At 41.8% G+C, this 23,572-nt stretch overlaps 1 protein-coding gene across 1 annotated transcript in view; it reads left to right on the forward strand.

The window, feature by feature from the left end:
* The first annotated feature begins 2,079 nt into the window (after positions 1–2,079).
* Positions 2,080–23,572, forward strand: part of LOC105939123 (collagen alpha-1(XXVI) chain) — a 42,396-nt gene continuing 20,903 nt past the window's right edge. Inside the window, exons 1-3 of the mRNA XM_012881177.3 lie at positions 2,080–2,490; positions 2,620–2,742; positions 5,876–5,979. Coding sequence (XP_012736631.2) covers positions 2,318–2,490; positions 2,620–2,742; positions 5,876–5,979 — 400 coding nt within the window. The 5' untranslated portion in view covers positions 2,080–2,317. The remainder of the gene's footprint in view (positions 2,491–2,619; positions 2,743–5,875; positions 5,980–23,572) is intronic.

Consider the following 23,572-nt stretch of genomic DNA (forward strand, 5'->3'; position numbering starts at 1 on the left):
GCCAGACAGGACACTATATAAAAAAAAATGGAAAGCATGAATTAGAGATGATGTAGAGCATGAGAAAAAACATACCGTGTAGTAGCATACTCAGATTCAAAGCTACACTGTGCAGCTGAGTAGGATAATTAATAGTTTTTTACAACATGTGCATGCATATTTGTGCATAAAAGCAAAAATGTACTATTTACAAGGAGGTAATTAAAATCTAACAGTTGCTGGGAGGAAGGATCTACGTAAAATAACGCTCCTTTGTGCATTTAGGATGTAGCAGTCTGTCACCACAGGGTGGGATTGAGACATTCTCCAACAGCTATGTTATTTTTGTCCTCTGTCTCCTGCACTGGGCCGAGGGCACATCCCAGGACACTGCAGGCCATTCCTGCTGAGCTCATCTAACCGCTTCTTCTCAACTGTGGATAAGCTGCTGCTCCGATTATTGTTCAGGTGATCACACAGGTACTAATAAGAGTCCACAATGTCAATGTCAGGTGTTAACCTGACATTGACATCGTGGACCTAAACATTTTATCTTGAAAGTTGAAAGAATTGCTGTTAGAAGCAGAAAGAAATGGGTAAACGTATTTGGCTTTGAATGAGTTTATTCAAACTGGGATCACCGGACATCTGAATCAGAGCATCTCCAGAACTGCAGATCGTTTTGTGTTCCCAGGCGGTCTGCAGTGGTCAGTATCTATCACAAGGGGTCCAATGAAGGAACAGATGTGAAGCAGCAAGATAATTAGAGCTCGACTGTTAAATATACAAACGATCTTTGCGTGCCAAAGAGCTTAAATTTGTCTAGCGCTGCTAAAGATAACACTTCATTCGAAAAAAGATTGCTTATTAAGTTTGACGAATAGGTGGTATATTGAATATCTGTGTCGTTTAATGGGTAAATAGATGATAAGTTTATTTATTGTGTTTTTACTGTATTTAAACCACAATTTGTCCCATAAGAGCCACAGTAAAAGGCCCAAAGAGCCAGATGTGTCTCCAGAGCTGCAGGTTGCACATCTCTGCCCTAATGGATGAAGACAAACAGGAGCAGGCAGTGTGGATGCTTTGTTGCATAGTTCTGCTCTGAAGTCTTTGGCCCTGTTTCTTTAACATGTGCCACCTAACTTGGCATTGTTGCAGACCAGGTATCAGATTGGCATTCCCTGAAGGGACATAAAAGGATAAACATCTGCAATCATGGAGGCCCCCTTAAAGATATGCAGCAAACCTGTCACTGCCAGACACCGCAGTACATCTCCAGGGGTCTGATGTCTAAATGTCCAGACGGTTCAGGGGCTGTTTTTGTGGACCAACATGCCATCAGGCAAGTGGTTACAATGTTATGCCTGGTTGGTGTATTTATTCTCCAAGTTGCCAAAACAAAAACAAAAAAAGCTTTAAGAATAAACCCAGCAATTTACAACGAAAGGTAAATTTGATCAGGATTAGATTCTTGTCATTTACTCTCCACCTCTTCCTCTTTCTTGAAACATTCATTTTGATTGATTTTCAGAGGGAAGTTAAAGCATCACGTCTGTGCTTTCCCCTTATGTAACTCACAAAATTCAGCATATTTGTTGCATAAAAAGTGGAAAACCACCAGCAAGCCACAAAGATGACGCTCTTTTACCATCTTCTTGCTTTGGAGAAATGAGTTGCAGTTACACTGACTGGCCAGTCGGAGGCAGTGTAATAGCTGAAAGTTTGGATTGATTTCGATAATTAAACGTAATCTGACTAATAAATAAAATAAAATAAATACTGTTTTATTAGAATATTCGACTGAATAATGACATTTGACGTCCGGGGGAAATAAATCTGATAAAATGTAAAGACAGATCAATTCGTTTTCGTTTAACATCGCGATTGTATTCCTATATGAATGCCAGTCAGTATAATAATAAAGGCAAAAATAAACTAAACGTGTTGCTCTTTAACCTCTCCCGTTTAAATTGTCCAGTAACAGCCTTGGGAGCTTTTGGTGCGCAATGGAGACCAGATGCGCTTTGACGCACGTCTCCAGCCTCACAGACGGCGCGCTTTTTTATTCGCTCTCTGGATATTTGACTCCTCGGTTCTCAGCACCGCGCTAAACGTCAGCGAGTCCAGATATTCTATAGGAAGAGGTTGTGTGTCATTCATGCCGGTCTCCTGAAGGGGGGTTTAATCGGGCGCAGGAGATGGCAAACTCCTCCTGATGGTTTCAGTGGGACTTCTGGGTTTCCAGTTTCCATTTCAGTACTGGAACGGGATTTACTTGAAACCTCCATCGGTTTCTCTGGGATATTATCGCCGTCAGGGATTATTTTAAAGCGGAATGATGGCTCTGCGTTTCCTCTCCGCGCTGTGCGTGTGGACGGCTTTGCTGCATCCCTCGCTCGGCACCGGGTTTATTTATCGCTTCCCGGGGATCACCCTGCAGCGGCAGCGCATCCACCCCGAACAGAACACCAATGCGGGTCCGCCGAGATCCGGCTCCTCACTAGTTAGGTGGGCGCACCCTGGAGAGCTGGCTGCAGTTTACGCCCATCCCAGCATCTTTTCCACGGCTGTAGTGTGTCTGTCTGTCTGTCAGCTGTTTTCACTAAGGATTGCATTCTCTTTTGCTTTGCATTTTAGGAACTGGTGTCAGTTCACTGTTTCCAGGACAGTGCCTTGCAAAGTGCACAATGGGACTGAAACCACGGTGCAGAGGGTGATGCCGGCCTGCCGATGGCCTGGACCGTGCACCAAAGGCATCAGGTACGTCCTTCCCTCAAGTCTTCTTCTCCTTACAGCTATTTCTATTAGTCGAGATGATCAGAGCTGACTTTGACTCCTTTTCTAATTAGCAGGGGCTTGTTTGGTGTTGGGAGGCTCTGGGGCTGCTGCATTGCAAAAACGTGTTTCTCCTTTAAAGCTTTTCTGTATAAATAAGATAGAAATGCTCTATGAAATGTAATTGTTATGCAAAATTATCCATAAAAAAAGCTTATTAACAAAAGCCTGTTATGTATGACACACAAACTGACAAAACCCAGCTAACAAGAGAAGCTTTGGAGAACGTTGTGTGAACCTTTGCTCAAGGTGGGTGAACCACGTGCAACAAGTGAATGTTCTCTGACTCTAATTATGAAAGACTAACTTTGTACCAGCGTTCGATTTAGAAACAAATAACGATTTGGGAACCATTCCATGAACGTTGAACTAACTCTTTCCGCCCCTCTAACAGCTAAACCTTTGTCAAACGTTTCCTAAAGGTTTCCTCTAGCTGTCTCACTGCAAAAAGGGAACTCAAAGTAAGAAACTTTTTCTTGAAATTTGTGTATTTTTCCTTGATTTGAGCAGCTAAATGAGACTATTTGCCAATGGAATAAGATTTTTGCACTTAAAATAAGAACAATTCATCTCCATCATCTTATTACAAGTGCATAATATCTAATTATCTTATTTTACAGGTAAAAAATACTCATTCCATTGGGAAATAGTCTTATTTAGCTTCTCAAATGAAGTAAAAAATATACTAATTTCAAGAAAATTTTACTTGCTTTGAGTTCCTTTTTTGCAGTGCTGGTGGTCAGTTTAATAAGGGCGTTTGCTAAAGGGTAATTTTCTGACTTAAACTGACTTACACTGAAGACGTAAGAAAAAAATAGAGCAATTAAAAACACATGGTCAAGATGAATCTCTAAGAGTTCTGCGATTACTCGCATAACGCTGCACTGTCAATATTAAAAACCACATTTAAAGAACCTGTTAGGAACGTTACCCGGAGGTTCTCTATGGTGACATCATTGCAAGTTATTGCAATGAATGTTCTCTGAATGTTTTCTAAAAGGCACACTGAGAGAACCTTAGAGAATGAACCTTTAGATAGATACATTGTAAGAGACACGGAGAACCTGAAGTTCCAGATTTGGCACGGTATCATAAAGGTTACATAGTTAAAAGTTGTAGCCAATCTTCAGGGAATCTGTCATGAGCAATATTTCAAAGTTTTCTCAAAGCTCCATTGTAAAAGTTGTAGGGAACCTTTAGAGTAACGTCCCTCAACGTTCTCCAAAGTTTAAATTGTGAAAATCTCGATAATATACAGGGGACCGCTGCCAATATTCCCTGAAGAATATTTAAACGTTGCATTGTGAAAGTTGTAGAAGAGCTCTAGGGAACTTTGGAGAATGTTTTCTGATGGTTCTCAAATGATCTCATGAACAATGTTGAAGATTTCCTTCAAATAACCTTTAGGAAATGTCTTCTGATGACTCTCTACAGGTAAATGTTCTAGATAACCTTCTGATAATCTATCGGTTATGTTTCCTGGAGGCTCTCTGGAGGTCACCACAGGAACCTTGTACATAGTTCTCAATGAACCTTCAGCGAGAGCGTTCCCTAAATGTTCACAATGTTCCCAGTGCACCACCAACATAGAAAGTAACCTTCAGAGAATCTTTAGGAAATGGCCCTGGAAGGTTCTTTAAAGGTGAATAATCTGTATCCCTCAGGAAACAAATCCCTAAAGGGGATTTGTAACTTTCAGAGAACATTCAGGAAATATTCTCCAGAGGTTTTTCAGTGCAGATATAAAAAAAAAAGATTGTTGTCTAAATGTTATACGCCGTGTTTCCTTTAGATCTTGCAGAATGTTCCAGCAAAAGTTGTAGGTAACGCTCAGGGAACCTCTACAGAACGTTTCTTGTTGGTTCCCAAAAACACACACTCCCAATATTTAAATGTCGAGAAACTTTAGGAAATGTTCCTTAAAGTTTCTCTAAAACCTAAAAAAAAATCTGAATCCTTCAGGAAACATTCTCTAAAGGCTGTTCAGCGTGGAACCTTAGGAGAATCTTTGGGCACTTCTCCAGAAGCTTCTCTGAAGGTTACAACACACAACATCCAGGAGAGTGTTCCCTGGTTTCTTAAAGTTACACTGTGAAAGTTAAAGATAACCTTCTGCAAACCTTTAGGAAAGGTTCCCCAAATGTTCTCTGAAGGCTGGGAAACTGGTAACCTTCAGAAAACCGTCTTTTTGAAGTCTAAATTGGGAAAGTTGTGGATAACCCCCCGGGAACATTTAGAGAACATTCTCTTAATAGTTCCCAGAAAAGTTGAAACTAACCTTCAGAGAATATTTAGGAAACATTCCCTGAAGGTCGTCTAAAGCAGGGGCCACCATCCTTTTTTGAATCTGAGAGCTACTTCATCCGTACTGTGTCATACGAAGAGCCACCTGTACTGACCTTTGAACTACAAGAGACCAAGCTCACCTTAACTTTACGTAATATAAATATGTTTTAATGCTTTTGTCATTTTTAAACCTATGTCAATAACAGCATGATTAAAAGGAGGATCAACTGAATACAATAGCATTTTAAATGCAGCTCACTGGAGGGTTGTGCTGTTGTTTGAACAGGCTTGAGGGCACCACATACGGTCCTAGGGGGGGCTACCTGGTGCCCGCGGCCACCATGTTGGTGACTCCTGCTCTAAAGGCTAAACAAAATCTGTAACCCTCAGGAAAATGTTCCTTAAAGGTAATCTGTAACTTCCAGGGAAGCGTTTTGTGGCAGCTGTAGGATGCACTGCTAATCTGGCTGAATGTTTCCTGAAGGTCTTCTAAAGATTACACTCCAGAAAACGTCAAAATCCCCTCATAGGTTCCAAAAGTTCTCTCTGTCATTGTTGAAACTTAGCTTTAGAGAAAATTTAGGAATTGTTTTCTGGGGGTTCTGGTAAGGGTGAGTGATACATCAACCTTAATATACCCAGTTACTCTGCATCCTTGCTTGTTTTTGCTCTTTGTTCCTCTGAACTTTTGCGCCAAACAAAATCAGATCGTCACGTTAACTGCTTTGATAATGTTTGTGCAATTTCTCCTTCCCTTTTTCATTCTCTGCAGCTACCGAACCGTTATCAAGCCATCGTTTAGGATTACTTACAAACAAATCACCGCCCTGGAGTGGAGGTGCTGCCCTGGGTTCGTGGGGGTGGAGTGTCGTGAAGGTGAGTGTGTTTTTTTTCTTCTTCTCCTTAAAAGCCAGTCTTTAGGAACTGAGCTGTCAGAGACTAATTTTCTCAAGGACCACATGTGTTGTCTGAACACATCTGTGTGCTTTTAGCAGCACCAGGCAGCTTTACCCACATCACTGCCCTTTTCATGGGAGGTGGCGTGTATCTGGTTAGCTCGCTAATCACACCACTCCACTCTGAACCAGTCGGCCTCTAAGTAGTGGGGCTGAATTAAGGCAAAAGGGTCTGCGTTTGATTACTTTCAGGAAGAGGGACGGCAGAAAAACGACATTTTAAAGGAAACTTGTCCTCTGGAAGTAAAATTAAAACCACAATGTTTCTCTTTTTGGGCCCTTCCTCTCGTTATGTGTGTGCACATAAACACATTTTAGCCTTTTTACAGCAGCGAGTCAGTTCATGTCATATATATATATATATATATAATATCGCCATGGCCATTACAGGTATAAAAATGAATGCAAAAAGGCTGGGTTGGTGCAGCTTGTAAAGTGAATAGCTTCTCGGCAGCGGAGCGCTCTGGTCCTGGATGCCACAGACCGCAGACGTTGGGCTCGAGAAAAAGACCCAAAAGCGGCCGAGCCGCAGCGGTCAGCCCGAGGAAAAAGAGCCGGAGCTGTGGCAGGAGATTCATATAATGTGTTTTAAATATCCCGGAGGCTTGTAAAAAGCCTACGCCGGCTGGAGTAATTCAAAATGCACACTCTTATGAATGATTTCTCTTTCAAATTGTTAGGTACAGACATCAGCTTGGTGGGGCTGCGCAATAAATTCAAATTTCATTGCGAACCGCGAGCCTCTTCAAGCTTGGCCAACATCAACAGTTAGCTCAAAAAGCAGCTTTTCCTCATTGTTCGTAATTACCACACCTTGTTCCCTTTTCGCAGGATTATCCACTTCTGACTTTAGATGATTTGTAACAAAAAGCCCTTTTTTTGAAACAAACGAAACAAACAGATTATCGCAAAGCCTCTGGAACCCATTATTTCTCACCTCTGGAAATCATCCTGAATAAAGATGAACATATCCATGCATGTAATGCCAGAGATTACGGTTCCCTTGGGACCAAAGTGGTGCAGGGGCCGTGAAGAAGTAATCAGCTGTTTAGTTAACGTTAGACGAAAATGTGTTTGCAGTCTCTGACGGCTGCCGAGCTGCAAGGTAATCGTCTCCATATGGAAAGACGTGGTTGGAGAAGCTAAAGATTAAAGTTTATGTCACTGATGGTCCGCGTCACGCTGAGGGGGTGGAGGCCGAGCTGGCAGAGGTCACAGCGTCAGGGTGAGACCACAGGAAAAGAGGACGCCAAGGAGGGAAAAGTTAGTGCAGACATAACAGTGGGGTGAGGAGAAATGTCAAGTGTTTCTGTCCCACAGGGTTCAGCTGCTGTAAGCTGCACAGTCCGCTGCGAGGCACAGAGCTGCCCCCACTGAGATTAACGAGCAGAACACGTCTTCAGCAACTCTTTGTAGCACATGTGAACACAGCAAAACATGTTAGCGGTGGTTCTCAAAAGCTTGGCTCCGGACCCAAAGTGTTGGCATATTTATGGCGTGTGTGTGGGGCTACAATTACAACAAGAGCTAAAACAAAAAATGTGGCAAAGGTGGGTAAAATATTGTAGAGATTATTAAAGCTTTGTTGCCATTTATGCCGTTTTTGCTCATTAGCAACGTTTTTGTAATGGTTCAGACTCGGTAAGTGGTGGCGTGAGGTTCTCACAGCATGATTTACAGCAAGTAAAAATGCTGCAGCTTTGCAGTGTTTAGATACAAAGATGTATAAAACGATGCAATTGTTTTTACTTCAAACAGAAAAGGAACAATTATGCCTGCCGCAGCTGAGATACCACAATAATGATTATTACAGTTAGAGCAACGTGGTCTTTAACATTCATTCACCTGATACTGATATACAGACTGTCGCAATAAACACCGGTTGAACTTAGTATTGGTCTACAACAGAGCTGCAGGATATCAAGAAAACATTTGAACTGTGATCTTGGTGAATATCTTCATGACAAAATGACTTGCAGTAAATCAACAAGTACCAACAAAACAGTTTTAAAGTCCTGCTGCTCAAGGGTTCATCGTAGAAGTAGAAGAAACGTGCCCAGCATCTCATTAAACAATAAAACATAGCAGCTTTGAATGATTTGTGATATTTTTTGCTTCTCTAGCTTTTCAAGTACGTATTACACAGAATATTCTCCCTTTTAATGGTTCTGATCCGTATAGAGCAACACGGGTATAACGAGTTTATATTATTTGGTTAGTCGGTCTGTGGGCTGCTGTAGTTTCCACACCACGGCTGTCCAAGTCTTTTCGCAAACCAATGTATTCCTAAACAGCCCAGTTTATGTTGCCGATAAAAAAAAAGCGTAGCAGCATTAAATCAACTGGCAGCTGGTGGGCAGTGCACAGCAACAAGCGGGGGAGGGGCAGCACCAGGCTGCTACAGAGAACAGAGAATATTCTTGTCACTCTGGCGTTTCTTTAATAGTAGGAACAGTAGGTTTTAAACAGCATCTTTTTAAAAGCTTCCCTCATCGCGATGACAGAAGAAACTTCCTAACTGGTTTCATTCGTTGACAAAGTTTCCCACCAAACCTTCTGCCTGGTCCCTGTGAGTTGTGGAAGATGTTTTTCCTTGTTGGAGAACAGCGGTTTCCTGCTTGCAGATGTTCTCTGCACACGATTTCTCCTGATGGACTTGTACATCTGAGCCCGATGCGAAGTTCTTACGCTATGACAACGTTAGGTAAAAATACCACGGCTTTGCAGTATTAACATAAAGGTTTAAATTTATAATTGCTTTTATTTAAAGCAGCTCGCCAGCCAGCTCTTTCATGCGGACTGTAGTTTTAAAACAGCGTTAAGAGTCGGAAGAGGGTAGTAGCCGTCTTTCAGTCAGCTGCCTGGCAGTGCGCAGCAACAAGGTGGAGGACAATCAGCGCTTCATCAGGTCACTTTGCACTTCATACATGGCTTTTAAACAGCTAGATATACCATGACACCTGCAGCTGGTCCATGCCTGTCACTGACTGACGTAAAGTGCTCCGTTGCTCCTCTAAATCTCTGGTTCCCAAAGCTGGGGGTTGGGTTGCCTCTCTAGGTAGTGACCTCAGCTTTATATGAGCTCTTCAAAGTAGCTTCAGTAATAAAGTTCTTTTGAAAGAAGTGCTTATTGCAATGTTTTTAACAAAACTGTTAAGAAAACAATAAGAGGATAGGCTGTACATTTATGATGGTGGCTGTTGAGTTTGGTTATGCTGCCTCTATCCCCCTTAATTGGCTCGTTAGTAACGTTTGCAGGCTTTAACCACTGATAGCTGGGGTCACATGTCTCTGACTGGGTAATTTTGTGGGTCGGAGGTCAAAAACTTTGGGGAACCCCCCCCTCTATGTTACACTGCTTTGGGATATCATGTCATATTACACGTCTTAAACTTTGGGTGATCTTTGTTGGCCAAGCGCTCCTGGGGGAGCCGACATTGCTCTCACATTTCACCCAGTCTTCCACAATCTGTCCGACCGATCGCAACATTTTAAAGCCCGATGGGCATGAATGACGTCTTTTTCTGAGCTCCTTAGAAATCTCATTTCTTCTTGCCATAATACGCTTCTGCGATCGTGCATTTAAGCTCGGATACGTCTCTTATCTTGAAATTAAACAGGAGGCCGACTCACAGCAGATGGGATTTTAATGACTGAACACATAACTCGTGTTTTACCTTTGAATTTTCTGCTAATCCAAGCAGTTTGCATATTGTTCACTAACACAGACGAGCTTTGTTGGATCAGCTTACGCAGCAAATAAATAAGCAAGGATAATGGCTTTATGAGATGTAGCGATATAGGTGGGTTTCGTGTACTTTTGTGATGGATTAGATCAAATTTCAGCAAAAAAATGTGACTCATGTTGTTGGCTAAGCTAAGTTATCAGTCTTCTAGTTCCAACTTTCTGTTTAACAGGCAGGTACGAAACATGTTATCCATCTTCTTATATGACTCTTGGCACAAAAAACAGCAACACATGAGCGCGTTTCCCAAAGTGTCAGCCGATTCCTCTGACTAATAACAGAGCTCTGTGTGTTTTCGCATTCATGTTTGGGTCTTTATGCAGCTCGCCCGAGACTAAACATGCTGCTCTGTGCGGCTGAAATCTGCTGCAACGGGGCATCGAGCCAGCGGTTTTATCAGGACAGCCTTAACCAATGAAGATGACTTCATCTCTGGTTTTAGTTTGATGGGGTTTCTGGCTACACTTTAGAGACCCCCCCCCCCCCCCCCCCCCCCCCCAACCCGACCGAGGCCCTTAGAGATGTAAAGATGGAGAAGAGAAAGTTTGGTCTGTTTTAGCTGAAATTGCTTCTCTCACCTCTGCACAAGCTTGCAGCCATGACGAGAAGAAAACGCGTCTTTTACTTATTCAGATTTTTAATCACTGGGGGTGTTCCAACGTTTTTTTTTTTTTTTATTTAGACTCAGGTTTACATAAAACCTAGCATTGTTTTCATTAAACAGAAGCAAAGCTAAATTAGAAAAGCTGTGTACACAGGATTAAGAGGCTGATTTAAAGGGGCCACTTTCTTATCCTTTAAATAAATTTAGGTTTTGCACTTGAAGCCTCTAGAAGTGCAGAAAGTTTAAATGTTGTCTAGATATCTTTATATTCTGTTTGGGTTATATTTTTCAAGCCGCTCGGTATCTATCTATTCTATATTACGTTTTTTGGACAATTACATCGCACTGTTAGCTGGGTAGTTTCTTAACACGGACCTCCAGCGTACCGATTTCAAGCTGAAGGTGGCAAAGATACAATTGGAGGAGTGAAAATGTTCGGTTGTTGGGTTTATTAAAGCCCCCTGTTCATTACTCCGTCCCCCAGCATACAACAAAAATGGCCAAACGGGGTGTAATGGCACGCTCTGAGACCTGGTTGTGATGTGCATCGTATTTATTTAAAGAGGCAGAACCAAAACGAGTTGGTGTCCGATAAACATCAGAACAGAGGTAAAAGAGTGGCTGTGGGACAACAGTGACGAGAAATTCAGACCAAAGCATTGCAGTTACACTTTATATAGACCACAACTGAATGACTTCAATGTGAAAAGCATGAAATGTCCCCCTTTAAATGTGGTCCAGCACCTACAGGTGTGTGTTAACAAAGCAGGAAATATGTCACCAATGAGCTTCCAAAATCAACTGTTGCTCCCCATTCATCTGTGTGAGGTTACAAAGTCATTCCCAGACAATTTAAAGTCCATTGTTCTAGAGTTAGAAATTATTCAAATATTAAAAAAGCTGCCAGTCTTTGCAGCAGCTGGGATCCCAGCTCAGAGAGATCGCAAAAAAAGTCACATCTCAGACTTTACAGGCCTCAGATAGCCTGGTAAATGTTAAGGTTTATGAGAGCGTAGTTTAAAGAGGGAACGCATCGCTGGTCTGGACGGGTCGCCAAGAATATGGCTGCAGAACCTGAATTAAAGACAAAACATTTAGGATGATATGCCTGGAAAAGGCGGTATTAAAAGTACAGATTTTTGGGGGTCAGCTTGTAAAAAAGCAGAGCATATCAGCAGAAAAACAAAACAACAAACAAACATCATAGCAATTGCCTCCATCATGGCGATGGAGGGGTTGAGATTTGGTGCCTATAGCAGCCTTTGAGTCGACCGTGATCTTCTCCGTACACCAAAGTATTCAAGAGCAAAATATGAGGTCATCTTTCTGACAGCTAAAACTTGGCTAAAAATGGGTCAAAAACAGAACTCTGACCCCAAGCAGAGCAGCAAATCTACCACTGAATGATTAAACGCAGAAGAGATGTTGCGGTGTCTTAATAACCGGACTTAAATCACTGCAAAAACGGAACTAAAAATAAGTAAAATGTTCTTAAAATGAGTGTATTTGTCCTTGATTTGAACAGGTACTTAAGATGATTTGCCAATGGAATAAGATTTTTGCACTTAAAATAGGAACAATCCATCTCCATCATCTTATTTCAAGTACAGGATGTCTAATTATCTTATTTTAGGGGTCAAAATTCTCATTCCATTGGCAGATAATCTTATTTACCTGCTCAAATCTAGGACAAATACACTAACTTTAAGAACATTTTACTTATTTTTAGATTAGTTTTTGCAGTGAAGGCTGAGACCAGAGAGCTGTGCATGGGAGAATGCATGCATGAGAGTCGGGTAAAACGTCTCAACAATGTGAGGGGCCTATGAAATCATGCAGGAAACAACACTGATGGCTATTGGTACTAAATGCAGTTAATTTGGTTTAGTGATTAATGATAGTATAAAATCTGTTGTGTGTTTTTCTATAACTGAGGTCAATACTTTGACTTGAAACAATGTGTACTTTCTATTCACTAAAACTGATTTCAATGCTTAGTTTCTGTCTGTAACCAAGGACAGTAAAGTTGGATAATTAGTCAGTCATGATCATAATGTTGGACTTCATAGATTTACTGTTGTTGGTTTGATCTGAGGCTGTGAATTTTTTTTAAATCTTTATATGTCAAATATCGAATGAAACTTTTTTTTTTTACTCAGTTAAAGAAAATTTATATATATATATATATATATATATATATATATATATATATATATATATATATATATATATATATATATATATATATATATATATATATATATACTATTTCTATATACTTTTATATAGTTTTATATAGTTCTGTATGAATTTGTGCTTTCTGGGCAATTATTCATTCAATGCTTCAGTGAACATTTACAACAATTTTCCATTTTTATTAACTTAAAATTAACACAAGACCACAAATGACCAAATCATCATAATCATCATGTAGCACCATAAGCTGCAGGAACTGAAAAATGTAAGGATGGGGTGAATCCAGCTTGTGTCAATGACTGAAGCATTAAATGCTTTTGATGATTTCCGTCTGCTTGACAAGCCCTCTGTTTTAAGAATAACGGCGAGAATCATGATGCTTCTTGTCAAACGCAGAGCTAAAGCAGGTCTCATAGCCTGATTTCTTGTGGTTTGCTAATGGAAACTGGGTGTTTTCTGAACACCACCGCCCGTCACTGTTCTTGACAGCCCGGTCTGTGCTGGCTGTGCACAGGGCATCGCTCCGGCTTTACGTTCCTCTCTCGCCGTAGCTGTGCTAACACATGACGGCATGGAACACATTTAGGGGAAATGTGTTTGTAATTTGCTCGCCCTCCTCCACCTCCCTGCCCCGTCGCCGTTGCACCTATCTGCACATGCGATCGTATTGACTTGACTGGGTATTTGCGTGCGCACCCTGGGGGAGAAATGAGGACGAAGGAGTCAGAGCCAGGACCTCCTCCGACGAGGGCAGCCACCTTTGATGTCATGAAAACACTTATTAGCACGTTTATGGCTGAGAATACGACAAAATGCATCTGAAAGTTTAACATTTTGGATGCTTTAATTTGGTGAGTCAGCAGCTTCGGGAGCTTCTTGTTGTTCCCCGTCTTCTGACGGATCTGTAGGAAATCTGCTGGATGGATTATCTCCAACGCCAGCTTTATTATGTTCGGATCAAAAGTATCTTGAGTCTTTCCATTTCGTCTTCCGCTCTCATCCCGCTCCTTTGGCCTTGGTTTTCCCTGCCACTGCCATCCTCCTTTATCTTCCACGCTCCGTGCTGCTTTCCACTTATCTGACTTCCTGCCTCCTTTTAGATCTCCTGCTCCTCGGAGCAAAGCGATAAAACAGAACCGAGTCCCACATGTGCCTCCACAGGCCTCAACCTGCAGTGCGAGGACATGACTGATGATGTCTCTGTTACATCCCTGGTTGTACTCCAGTACGGGTCAGAGGGCGTCCTTTGACCTGCTGGGTGCTGAGGGATATCTCAGCTGCTCCCTCTCCCGGTCTGATCTGCTTGATGGATGACGCCCTGCTGTGGATGTTCTGGGCTCCTTCACTTCTTTCTTCATTTTATCAGTTAGTCTTACAGTCTCTTGGTGATAGCTGTCCTTTCAGCTGTCCGTCTGTCCGTCTGCAGATGTGCACATCTGTTTATAAGTATAAGAAGCCCTCTGACTTCTTACTTATGGGTCCAAAAACACAATTAGCGCTTTGGTTGTTCCTTGTGGGAAATAGCTAATCTCTGGCAAATGCTGTCCACGGATCCATTTGAATTATTCAAATAACATTTCACGTGCAAAAACCAATGCAGCAACGCTGTCAGTTTAAATGATTTACAGAAGAGAACGGGCTGGGGGGGCCAGGGGTCTTCTGGAGACGGTTCCCTCTGGAGGCCTCAGAGATGGAGACTCAGAAGGGGGGGGATCTGTGTCAGGACATCAGTTCAAGTCAGATTAGGACTCCCCAGGTGCTGCCTAGGCTACAGAAAAACAAATAGATTAAAGGGGTAATAAGGAGGACAAGGGAGAATGATGGAAGCAGGGATGAAGGAGGTTGAGATGAGGAAAGGTACAGATGAGCGAAGGAGGCAGGGAGAAGGTATGATGGAGTAAGAAGGTAGGAATGAGGCAGACAGCAAAATTGAGGAAAAGATCAACCTTTAACCTCAACAATACAGGCTTCATTCCTGATTCCTACCTCCTTTGTTCCTCCCAATTTCACAGATTTAGATGGCATGGTGGATTAATATCGTCACCCCCCTAATGGCCTAAGCCATTTTTAATTTTTTTGCCTAAATCAACTTATTACCATATTATTTTGTCTGTTTTCTGAGAAAAAAAAGACTTAAGCCACTATTTAAAGGTAGAGTCACAGATTTTTCCGGAAGTTTCCCGAAATCCCTTTGTTGAATAACTGTGCATGAGCAAGACTGACTTACCTTCTCTTCCACTCAGGAGGATCTCGTGAAAAAAAAAATCTCCCAAATCTGTTCTGGTCTTATTTCTTTCTACTGAGGCCTTCCTCTTATTCTCATAAACTTGTGTGCGGTTTGCTTCTTGCGACTCTGAGCCATGTTCAACGTATGCGGTGAGAGCAGCGGAACTACAATGAACGGCTAACACCGAAGCTAACCGCTAAGCTAACCGCTAAGCTAACCGCTAAGCTAACCAGATACATAAAACCTAGAAGTGTGCATGTGTGGCCAGTAAGCGGAAACTAACAAGGAACGTGCACAATTGCCGTTATGTGAGCGTGTGAGAATGATCAGCATGTTGGACAACCAGTAGAGATCTATTTTCTTAAGCCTCCTTTTTCTGAATGCATAATGTATTGACCACTGTCAGGGTGGAAGGACCATTTTACCCAGTATAACAAAAAGTGTTTCTGAACAGGATTACTTACTATAGTTTTAAGGAAGGTAACAATATCCTGAGTTTGTCTTGGTTGCTTAGAAGCAAATCATTAAAAACATAAAGATGACTCAGCGGTTTTGGACAGTATTTTTGTCCCAGAGTGTTTCATCCATGCAAGTCTCTCTGTTTTACTGATTGGAAGCGATCTTTTGCCATTTTCTTTCACAATCTATATCTCCGCCCTTTTCTTTTTATTAAACATCCTAAAGGAACCATCGGGAACATCAGAACATCATCTTATCCAAAAGTCACGTTCTTATCCATTTACGATCAGGTCAGTTCAGTTTTAATCAACACAGTCAAATTCAGCTGACTATCCAATGTCCACTGGCAGAAAGTGATGCATCTATGGAAGTCCTGCTGATTGCTTTGTTGACTTTGGATCAATCCTTCCCTTTGAAGGAGGGAAACAGGAGCAAATCTCCAGCAATACCCGGCTCAGGAGTACTTACTATGAGAAGGCAAAGAGTTCACATGGGTATTGACAGCAGAAGCTTCATCTGTGATTTTGTCTAGAAAAGAGACACAACAACACACTGAATCACAGACCCACATATTCTTTATATGGGAAGAAAAACAAAGGAAAGTCCCATAATTAACTACAGCAATAACTCTGTCGATGTCTGTCCGAGAAAGAGACTCAGCTAAATACTGAAGCACTGCATCCGAAGTACTTTCTATGGCAAGAGACACAAAGAGAGTTCAGTCAATCAACTCGTGTGTAAATGTTGAATACATCTTTGTTAACCAATATACTCTCAATTTGAGTGTGGTGTCTTGGCTTCAATCCATTGAGGGATGAATGAACCCCTCAAGATGTCTTCCACAGAGAAGGATGCAAAGTCAACCGCTGCAAAAAAAGAGAAAACTGTAGAAAACTGGTTGTGTGGTGGACCACCAGGGGACACCACTCACACCCGGACAATGGGATGTTTTGATTTAAAAAAAAAAAAAAAAAAGATTTTTTTGGTGCTTATCATCGCACTGTTTACCGTTACTCAGTTGAGTTGGAGTCAAGTAAACGAGGTGATCAAACCTAGCTCCTGTGTCGTCTTTATTTATGTTGGACCAGCACGGCGATGCAGACATTTTCGCTCAACGGTCTAGACCCACAGGTCTCAGGTTGGAGGAGAGACAGGTGCTGGAAGGCGGCCCCCTTCTGCTCTGTCACATTTCTACTGGCTGCCCCCGCCCTCTGGTTTCCGGTTTTGTGGCGCGGCCGGGTTCCTGACCATGATCGACCGTACCACCCGGTGGCCTGAAGTGGTCCCCCTATCATCTATAACATAGGCAGTGGTGGCCCGAACATTTTTGTCAACCTGGGTTGCGTGCTTTGGTTCCCCTTCAGACATTACTTCTGACAGAGGCCCACAGTTTGTTTCAGAGCTTTGGCGCACCGTGGCCGAAGGTCTGGGAGTCAAGATTCACCGCACTACTGTGTATAATCCACAGGCTAAAGGGTTAGTGGTTATAGTGGCTAATGACTATATTTACAGGTCATTAAAAGCTGCGCTCGGCACTGCTCTAACTGATTGCAACTGGGTTGACCTTCTTCCGTAGGTCATGCTTGGTTTACATTAAGCGGCTAAAGAGGAGCTTGGCGCACCTATCGGAGCTGTCCAAATTCAGCCGTTCTGGCTGTTTGCTGAAACCCAAGGTCCTGGACTAATTATTGGCCTTACTGGGTTGGACCACTAGGGGGCTCCACTCACACCCAGATGATGGGATGTTTTGATCCACTGTTTAGACATAGACTTAGACCTAGACAACTTTATTTGTCATTTTGTGTGCACAGAGTGCGTACAAAACGAAATTTCGTTTGCGTACAGCTTTAAAAATCACAGTAAATTGCAGTAAATTACAGTAAGTTACAGGATAAGGTGCAGCGGTGATTTATGTAAACAATTGAAATGTAAACAATGCAGGGGAAATAGACAGTGTGTGATTTCACAGAGTACAGCTGAGAATTATTAAGACTGTGTAGTTTACGAATGTGGTACAGAGTCCATTTTGTGGCTTCAGCAGGTCAGCAGTCTGAAGCATATGTGCAAAAGTGTAAATGTGCAGATATACGAATATATACCGTTACTCTGTTTAGTTGGAGTCGAGTGAACGAGGTTTACCTAGCTCCTGTGTGGTCTGTCTTACTCCTCCTCAGCTGCTGGACTGTTAAAGGGTTTTAAGAATTTTGTGTGTGCAGAGCCCTGTTAGATTGATAACTCATAAAATGCCCTTTGTTTTGGAATATGTCGCGCCGACTTTTAAAGTGCTCAGTTTATAGAAAGATCTGTGGGCTGGCAGATTTCCCCCGTGGTGAAAGATGCTAAATGGCCTCACTATGCACAACGAGGCATCTTGGTTTTGAAAAATACGCCCCCTCTCCCCCTTTTTACTAACCCGTCACTGTCAAAGTGGGTGTGTGATTTAGCAAGTAAAATCTGTGGCTGGACAAATATCTCTATGTGTGTTACGTTTTGTGCCGGCTGTTGTTCGTGCCAGCAATAGCTGACCACTTGTTGGCCGGGTCCAGACACGCAGCCGGCTGTCTGAGGCTCGGCCAGCTCTGGACGGCCTGCTCGCGCGCTCACACACAGACACGGAGCTCATTTATCTGTTTATCCTGATGATGTGACAACAGTTGTTAGGATGCTCCGGGAAGACGTTTGACTACATCATCTTTTTATGCGACTCACACATTTAGACAGAGGCGATGTTTCAGTGGGATTTGAAATTACTGTCCCCAGCTGTGTGCGCGCGTCACGGTTCGTTCGGTGGTTGAGGATGTCGATGAGGGTACGTCTGCGGGTGCGCTAACATCCAGGCGGGGGGGGAGGAAGGAGGGATATTTTTGATCCCCTTCCAGGGCTGATGTAGAAAGTGTATCTGTCTCAGCAGACCACATCCACAGTTGGATGCGCTCCAATAAACCCTGAGCTTGTCTTGTCCTGTAAATCACACCTTAATGGTGGGGGGTGATTCCTTAATCTGGGTTGTTTTTGCAGTTTTGAGCTGTAAAATATTCCCTGTTTCTGATCTATGTTTAAATAAAGCTTATCTCAGAAGTATTTTGCAATGATGGATTTTGATCCAGGCACACAGCCTGCTTTTCTCTCTCAGTTTTCATTCCCACACTCTCCAGTGAAACTAATTGTCAGCTTCTCTGCCATTACTTAAGTGGGTGTGATCCATTTAATTTGATGTATTATACTCTGGTTAGGCTTTTTTTTTTTTTGTAAATGACATTTTATGACATCAAATTGTTCTATGTTATTTCAACCTGCAAGGTCACAAATTTAATTGTCTCTGCATCGTTTTGAGAAATTTGCGGTTCTGGAGATGAGACAATCAGACAAGATGTAACGTGAAAAGCTGCAAAAGATACCCACATTCCTGAATCCCATCAGAGCTGAAAGGCTCTCTGTTTTCTTCTGTTTATTTGGTTTCCCTCTAAAGACAACATAATTGTGATTCATTCCCATGAGCTCTGTACATCCAAGAAAAATAGCCCTCTCTCATGTTCCAATGGTGTAATTATGGGCCCAAACAGACTCTATAGTTGTGGTGTTGTTCTAAACAACTCAAGCACAACGGAAGTTTGGTTTTCTAACCAGACATGATTGACTTCCTGCTTTAGAAAGCTAAACTCCTGCCCACCATCTTTACAAACAACACGCTGTTGTTCTGCTCTGCTTCACATCAACGCTGAATTATTTCTGCTGTTTTGCTGTAGAGTGTCTTCATGGCATGAAAAGAAACATACGGATGGCTCATTTGTGGGTCTAGTTTGACAAAAAGATGAAGAGTGGTATAGATAGGTGTGAAGAATACTTTTAAATTGAGCTTGTTTTTGCCTCACCACCTAAAATTAAAATGGATTGTTAGAGTTTGCGACATTTCAATTACAGAACCTAACTACAACTTTTAAAAATGTATTATGTTTTTTTTATTGTGAAGCAAACAACAATTAGGACAAAATAATAGAAAATGCAGCGATTCCAGCTGCAAGTCACTTTAGATGAGTCTCCATGAGCTCAACCCATCTGGCCACTGGGATTTTTGCCCATTCCTCATGGCTAAACGGCTCCAGCTCCTTCATGTTGGAAGGTTTTTCGTTGTGAACAGCGATCTTCAACAGATCTACAACAGATCCTCAATTAGATAGAGGCCCGGACTTTGACTAGGCCATTGCAACACATTTACATGTTTCCACTTAAACCGCTCCAGTGTTGCTTTAGCAGTATGCTTAAGGACATTGTCCTGCTGGAAGGTGAAGCTCCATCCCAGTCTTCACTGCCGGTAACAGTGAAGACCATGAGGCCAAACAGACGTGGTTATGGTGTGGCCTTTGATGAAGTTCTTTGCTCTTTTAGCACTTCTCTCTCAGATGTCGTCTTGTGGTTTGTTGAGCTGGAGTCTGCACATGTGTAAGGATTGGATTGCGTCCTCTTGAACATTGTTGAAATTTGTTTTTTAGGCTCTAACATTATCGCAGCATATCCAAGAACCAGGCTGGGTGATATGGCTTAAAAATAAAATCCAATTAATACATTTTTTTCTCCTCTCCATTTTACAAGAACAAATTGAAGAAATAATTAAAAAAAAACTTGCTTTTATGTCAAGCATTTGATCTGGGTATTGACCTGAATTCAAAGTGCAACTAAATACAAGCTATGAAACTTGCATTGCCATTATGACTAACAATGAAAATATAACTTAATGTTTGCTGCTAGTAGTTTTACACAATGAGCTAAAAACAGGCTTCACTTCACTTGTGTTACTTCCAACTAATTAAAAAAGGGGACAAATGCAAAATTGCCTTTTTTAGCCCTTAAATAAATCTTGTCGTGCACTTGGATTCTCTAGCAGAAAGGTTGAATATAGACTATCCAGGTGGTGTTTAGATACCTTTAATTTTTGTTTCGCACATATTTTTCAAGCCTTTCAGTTTTCTCTGTTCTTTATTGCGTGTTTTGAACAATTACGTCACAGTATTTGCTGTGGAGCTGGTGAACAAGGTCATGGACCTCCAGCTTAACAATTTTGCGAATCCGTCAAATTTCTTTTCTTTTGGTTTTTGAGCGTATTAATTAACCCAGACAATTAATTATAACGTCCTCCAGCAGACTACATGGGGTGGAGTGCTCCTTTGCATTTAAAGAGACATCGCAATAAGATGCTCTCAGAACAACCTTAGAACAGGTGCAACAGAGGGTCTGTGGATTTAAATTCATGATATAAATCCTTTAATATAGCATATATAGATATCAGGTTACAACTGTGTAAGAAAGTATCCATGTCTCATAAAACGTGTGCTTTAGATAGTTTAGCATCATTTATTTTCTCCTATCTTGCCGTCAAGGGACTTTATCTTGTAAGCTGCTTTTTTATTTATTTTTTTACTTTTGGTCGTCAGCTGTGCAACCATGTTGCTAACAAAATTACACACCACTCTAAATTTTATTAAGTAATAGTCTGTCTTTAAAACCCAAAATTGAAGAGTTTTGCAAGCTCTACAAATCATAAATAAAGAGTTTTTTTTTTTAATGATGAGGGCCAAAACAAACAGGAATTTAAGCAAGAGTTTATGAACTTTAGCATTGCATTGGCTCTAGTTCAACAAAAAGGGATTTTCTTTTCATTTGAACCATGCAGAGCATCTAAAATGAGCTTTCTGGATAAAATAAGATTTGATGCAATCTTAATAGGTCAACCATTTAAGATTTATTTGCTGCACTCCTACCGTCTTCCTAATTACACTCGATAAGTTCGAACCTGGTGACGTTTTAAAGCTGTTCTCTGTTTAGCAGTTCCCACATGGGAAAAATGCACACATTTCTGTTTTACATGTCATGGAGCTCTAGCAGCTGTTTGCAACTCAAAGCCACAGATGTCAGCCTTATGGTTTAAGAAGAAAAGACAAAAGCTAAAGTCTTTAGCATGCATAATCTGGAAAGCTGAAAAATGGAATCTGAAACTGAAGTCCACATCCAACAACTTGTCATAGGATTTCCTGCCAGCACGGCTGTAGTTTGGCTCCAGACTAAATGTCAACACATCATCACAGAATACATTTTACAATGAGTCACAGGTCGATGCTTTATTACAGAGGGAGTGTCTGAGGGTTGATGATGAATAGCAGCGGAGAAGATGCATGTATATCATCTTATCATTCCTTAAATGGTGACTAGAGGTCGCAGTCCTGCTGATGCGTGCGTGTTTAACGTCCTCTTGGTCACAGCGGAAACCAAGTTTCTCTCAGTCACAACAAACAGATCCAGTCGGGTCATTTTATCGTCTGCATTTGGTTTGAAAGATCTGGCAAGAAAATGTGTTTTAGATTAAGGGTTTGATTGTGGCTTCCCACCAGGATGAGATTAAACAAGCTGACAGAAAGCGTCAAGACACCACATCCCCTCTGGACTTGATACACAGCTCCTTGAAGTTTTTCATATTTTGATAAAAACAACCACAAAGCTTCGATGTAAATGATGTGGTAATTCAACGTAAAGGAGTGTATGATTGGGGGTGGGGTGTGTGTGTGTGTGTGTGTGTGGGGGGGGGGGGGGCTGTTCTGCAACAGACCAACATCTAGACCAGCTGTTTCTACCAGATGATCCTAGGACAAGTCCTCGTTGCACATGACATTAGATGTCGTTTTGGACTAACCAAGAGTAAAAAAAATATCCCAAATGGCAGAAAATCTATCAAAATTGTTCTTATTAAAATGTGATTTCTTTATGCCATTGTCAAATTCCAAATTTTGTCTCTTTCCTCCATGAAGATGCAATACAGCACTTAGCTTCCAGACCAACAAGCGTTAAGTTTAAGGGATCTTAAATTATTTGAGACAACAAAATCTTCACAGTGCATATTTAAAATACACAGTTTAGGATTTAAAGGAGCAATAAGTAAGATATTTACTGCAAAATTACCCAAAATAATTCTCATTTGTCACCCAGAATGGAAGTATCATTCCCTATAAACAATCGGCCCTCTCCATTAACAACGTCTTTTTTCCCCTTTCAAACCTAGAGGTACGGTCCTAAACTGCTTTGGTTCAGTGTAGCCAGAGCCAATCATATGAGAGATCCCAAAACAGAGAGCAGCATTTGGTATTTTATCTTGGCAAAAGAGCAGCAGCCTGCTAACATGGACGCCAGTAAGAGAAGCGGACCAGAAATAGTACAGAATACATCGTTCTATACCTGTCCTGTGGATGTAAACATTCTGTGGAGTTTCACAACAACACAATAGCTTAGAAAATAGCATACTAGATTGTTGTCACTCGCAGGCTGTTGTACTGATTTGTGCCACTAGGTTTCATTATTACTTATGGCTCCTTTGAAGGAACTTAAACATAACCTGACCCTAGCCAGATGGATTTCGCTCCGCCTAGCTCCACTCACATCCATCTGGGACAGATCCATAGGAATGGCGTTTCAGAAGGCTGGGCCTTATCAAAAATTCTTGCATATTATTGGATAAGCCACTTGTCTGTCATCTCTATCGACGTGCTATTTCAACCACTCACACCGAAGCTAACCCGTGATGCTGATTTTTTTTTAACTGTGTTTGCGGCTCTAGTGGCACACGTCTTATTGACAGTGAGCTGACAGGAAGAGAGTGGAAGACAGGCGGCAAAGCGCCGCGGGTCGGAGTCGATCCCGGGCCGATCACATCGAGGACTAAAGGCCTCCTAACATGGTTCGCGCTAACCGCTCCGCCGCGGAAAACAAAACTTGCCAAATCCGTTCGGGAGAAGGGTGAAAACATGGTTTCCACCAACAAAAGCCTTCAGAGCCGTTCTCTGATTTTCTTTTAATGAAACAATATTAGGTAGATTGGACAACACGGAAGAAATAGCAGCATCAATGTTAACGCTTGCTTCCTCGATGCGAGCCGCCATTGTTGTCTGAATCAAAACAGTCTCACGTCATGGTCGCTTCTCCACTACGTCACATCTATGAAACTCCAGTCCTGCGTCCTGATTGGCTGGACAATAAAATTGGTTGGAGAAATCACTCTCTATGGGAGAGGTCCCAGATGGATGTGAGTGAAGCTAGGCGGAACTAGGCGGAGCGATATCAATCTGGCTAGGGTCAGGTTAACTTAAACAGCCTTCCTGAAAGACAATAGCCGAGGACTCTCCCCCATATGGTACAATGAAATAAAGTTCCTTCCTGGTGACTGCATTTAATGTTTAATGTTGTTTGTAGGTTTGGAGTGTCCTACTCTTTCCATTGTCAGATGATGGACTGAACAGAG

Source organism: Fundulus heteroclitus, chromosome 18, assembly GCF_011125445.2.
Source record: "Fundulus heteroclitus isolate FHET01 chromosome 18, MU-UCD_Fhet_4.1, whole genome shotgun sequence".
Classification (NCBI taxonomy): domain Eukaryota; kingdom Metazoa; phylum Chordata; class Actinopteri; order Cyprinodontiformes; family Fundulidae; genus Fundulus; species Fundulus heteroclitus.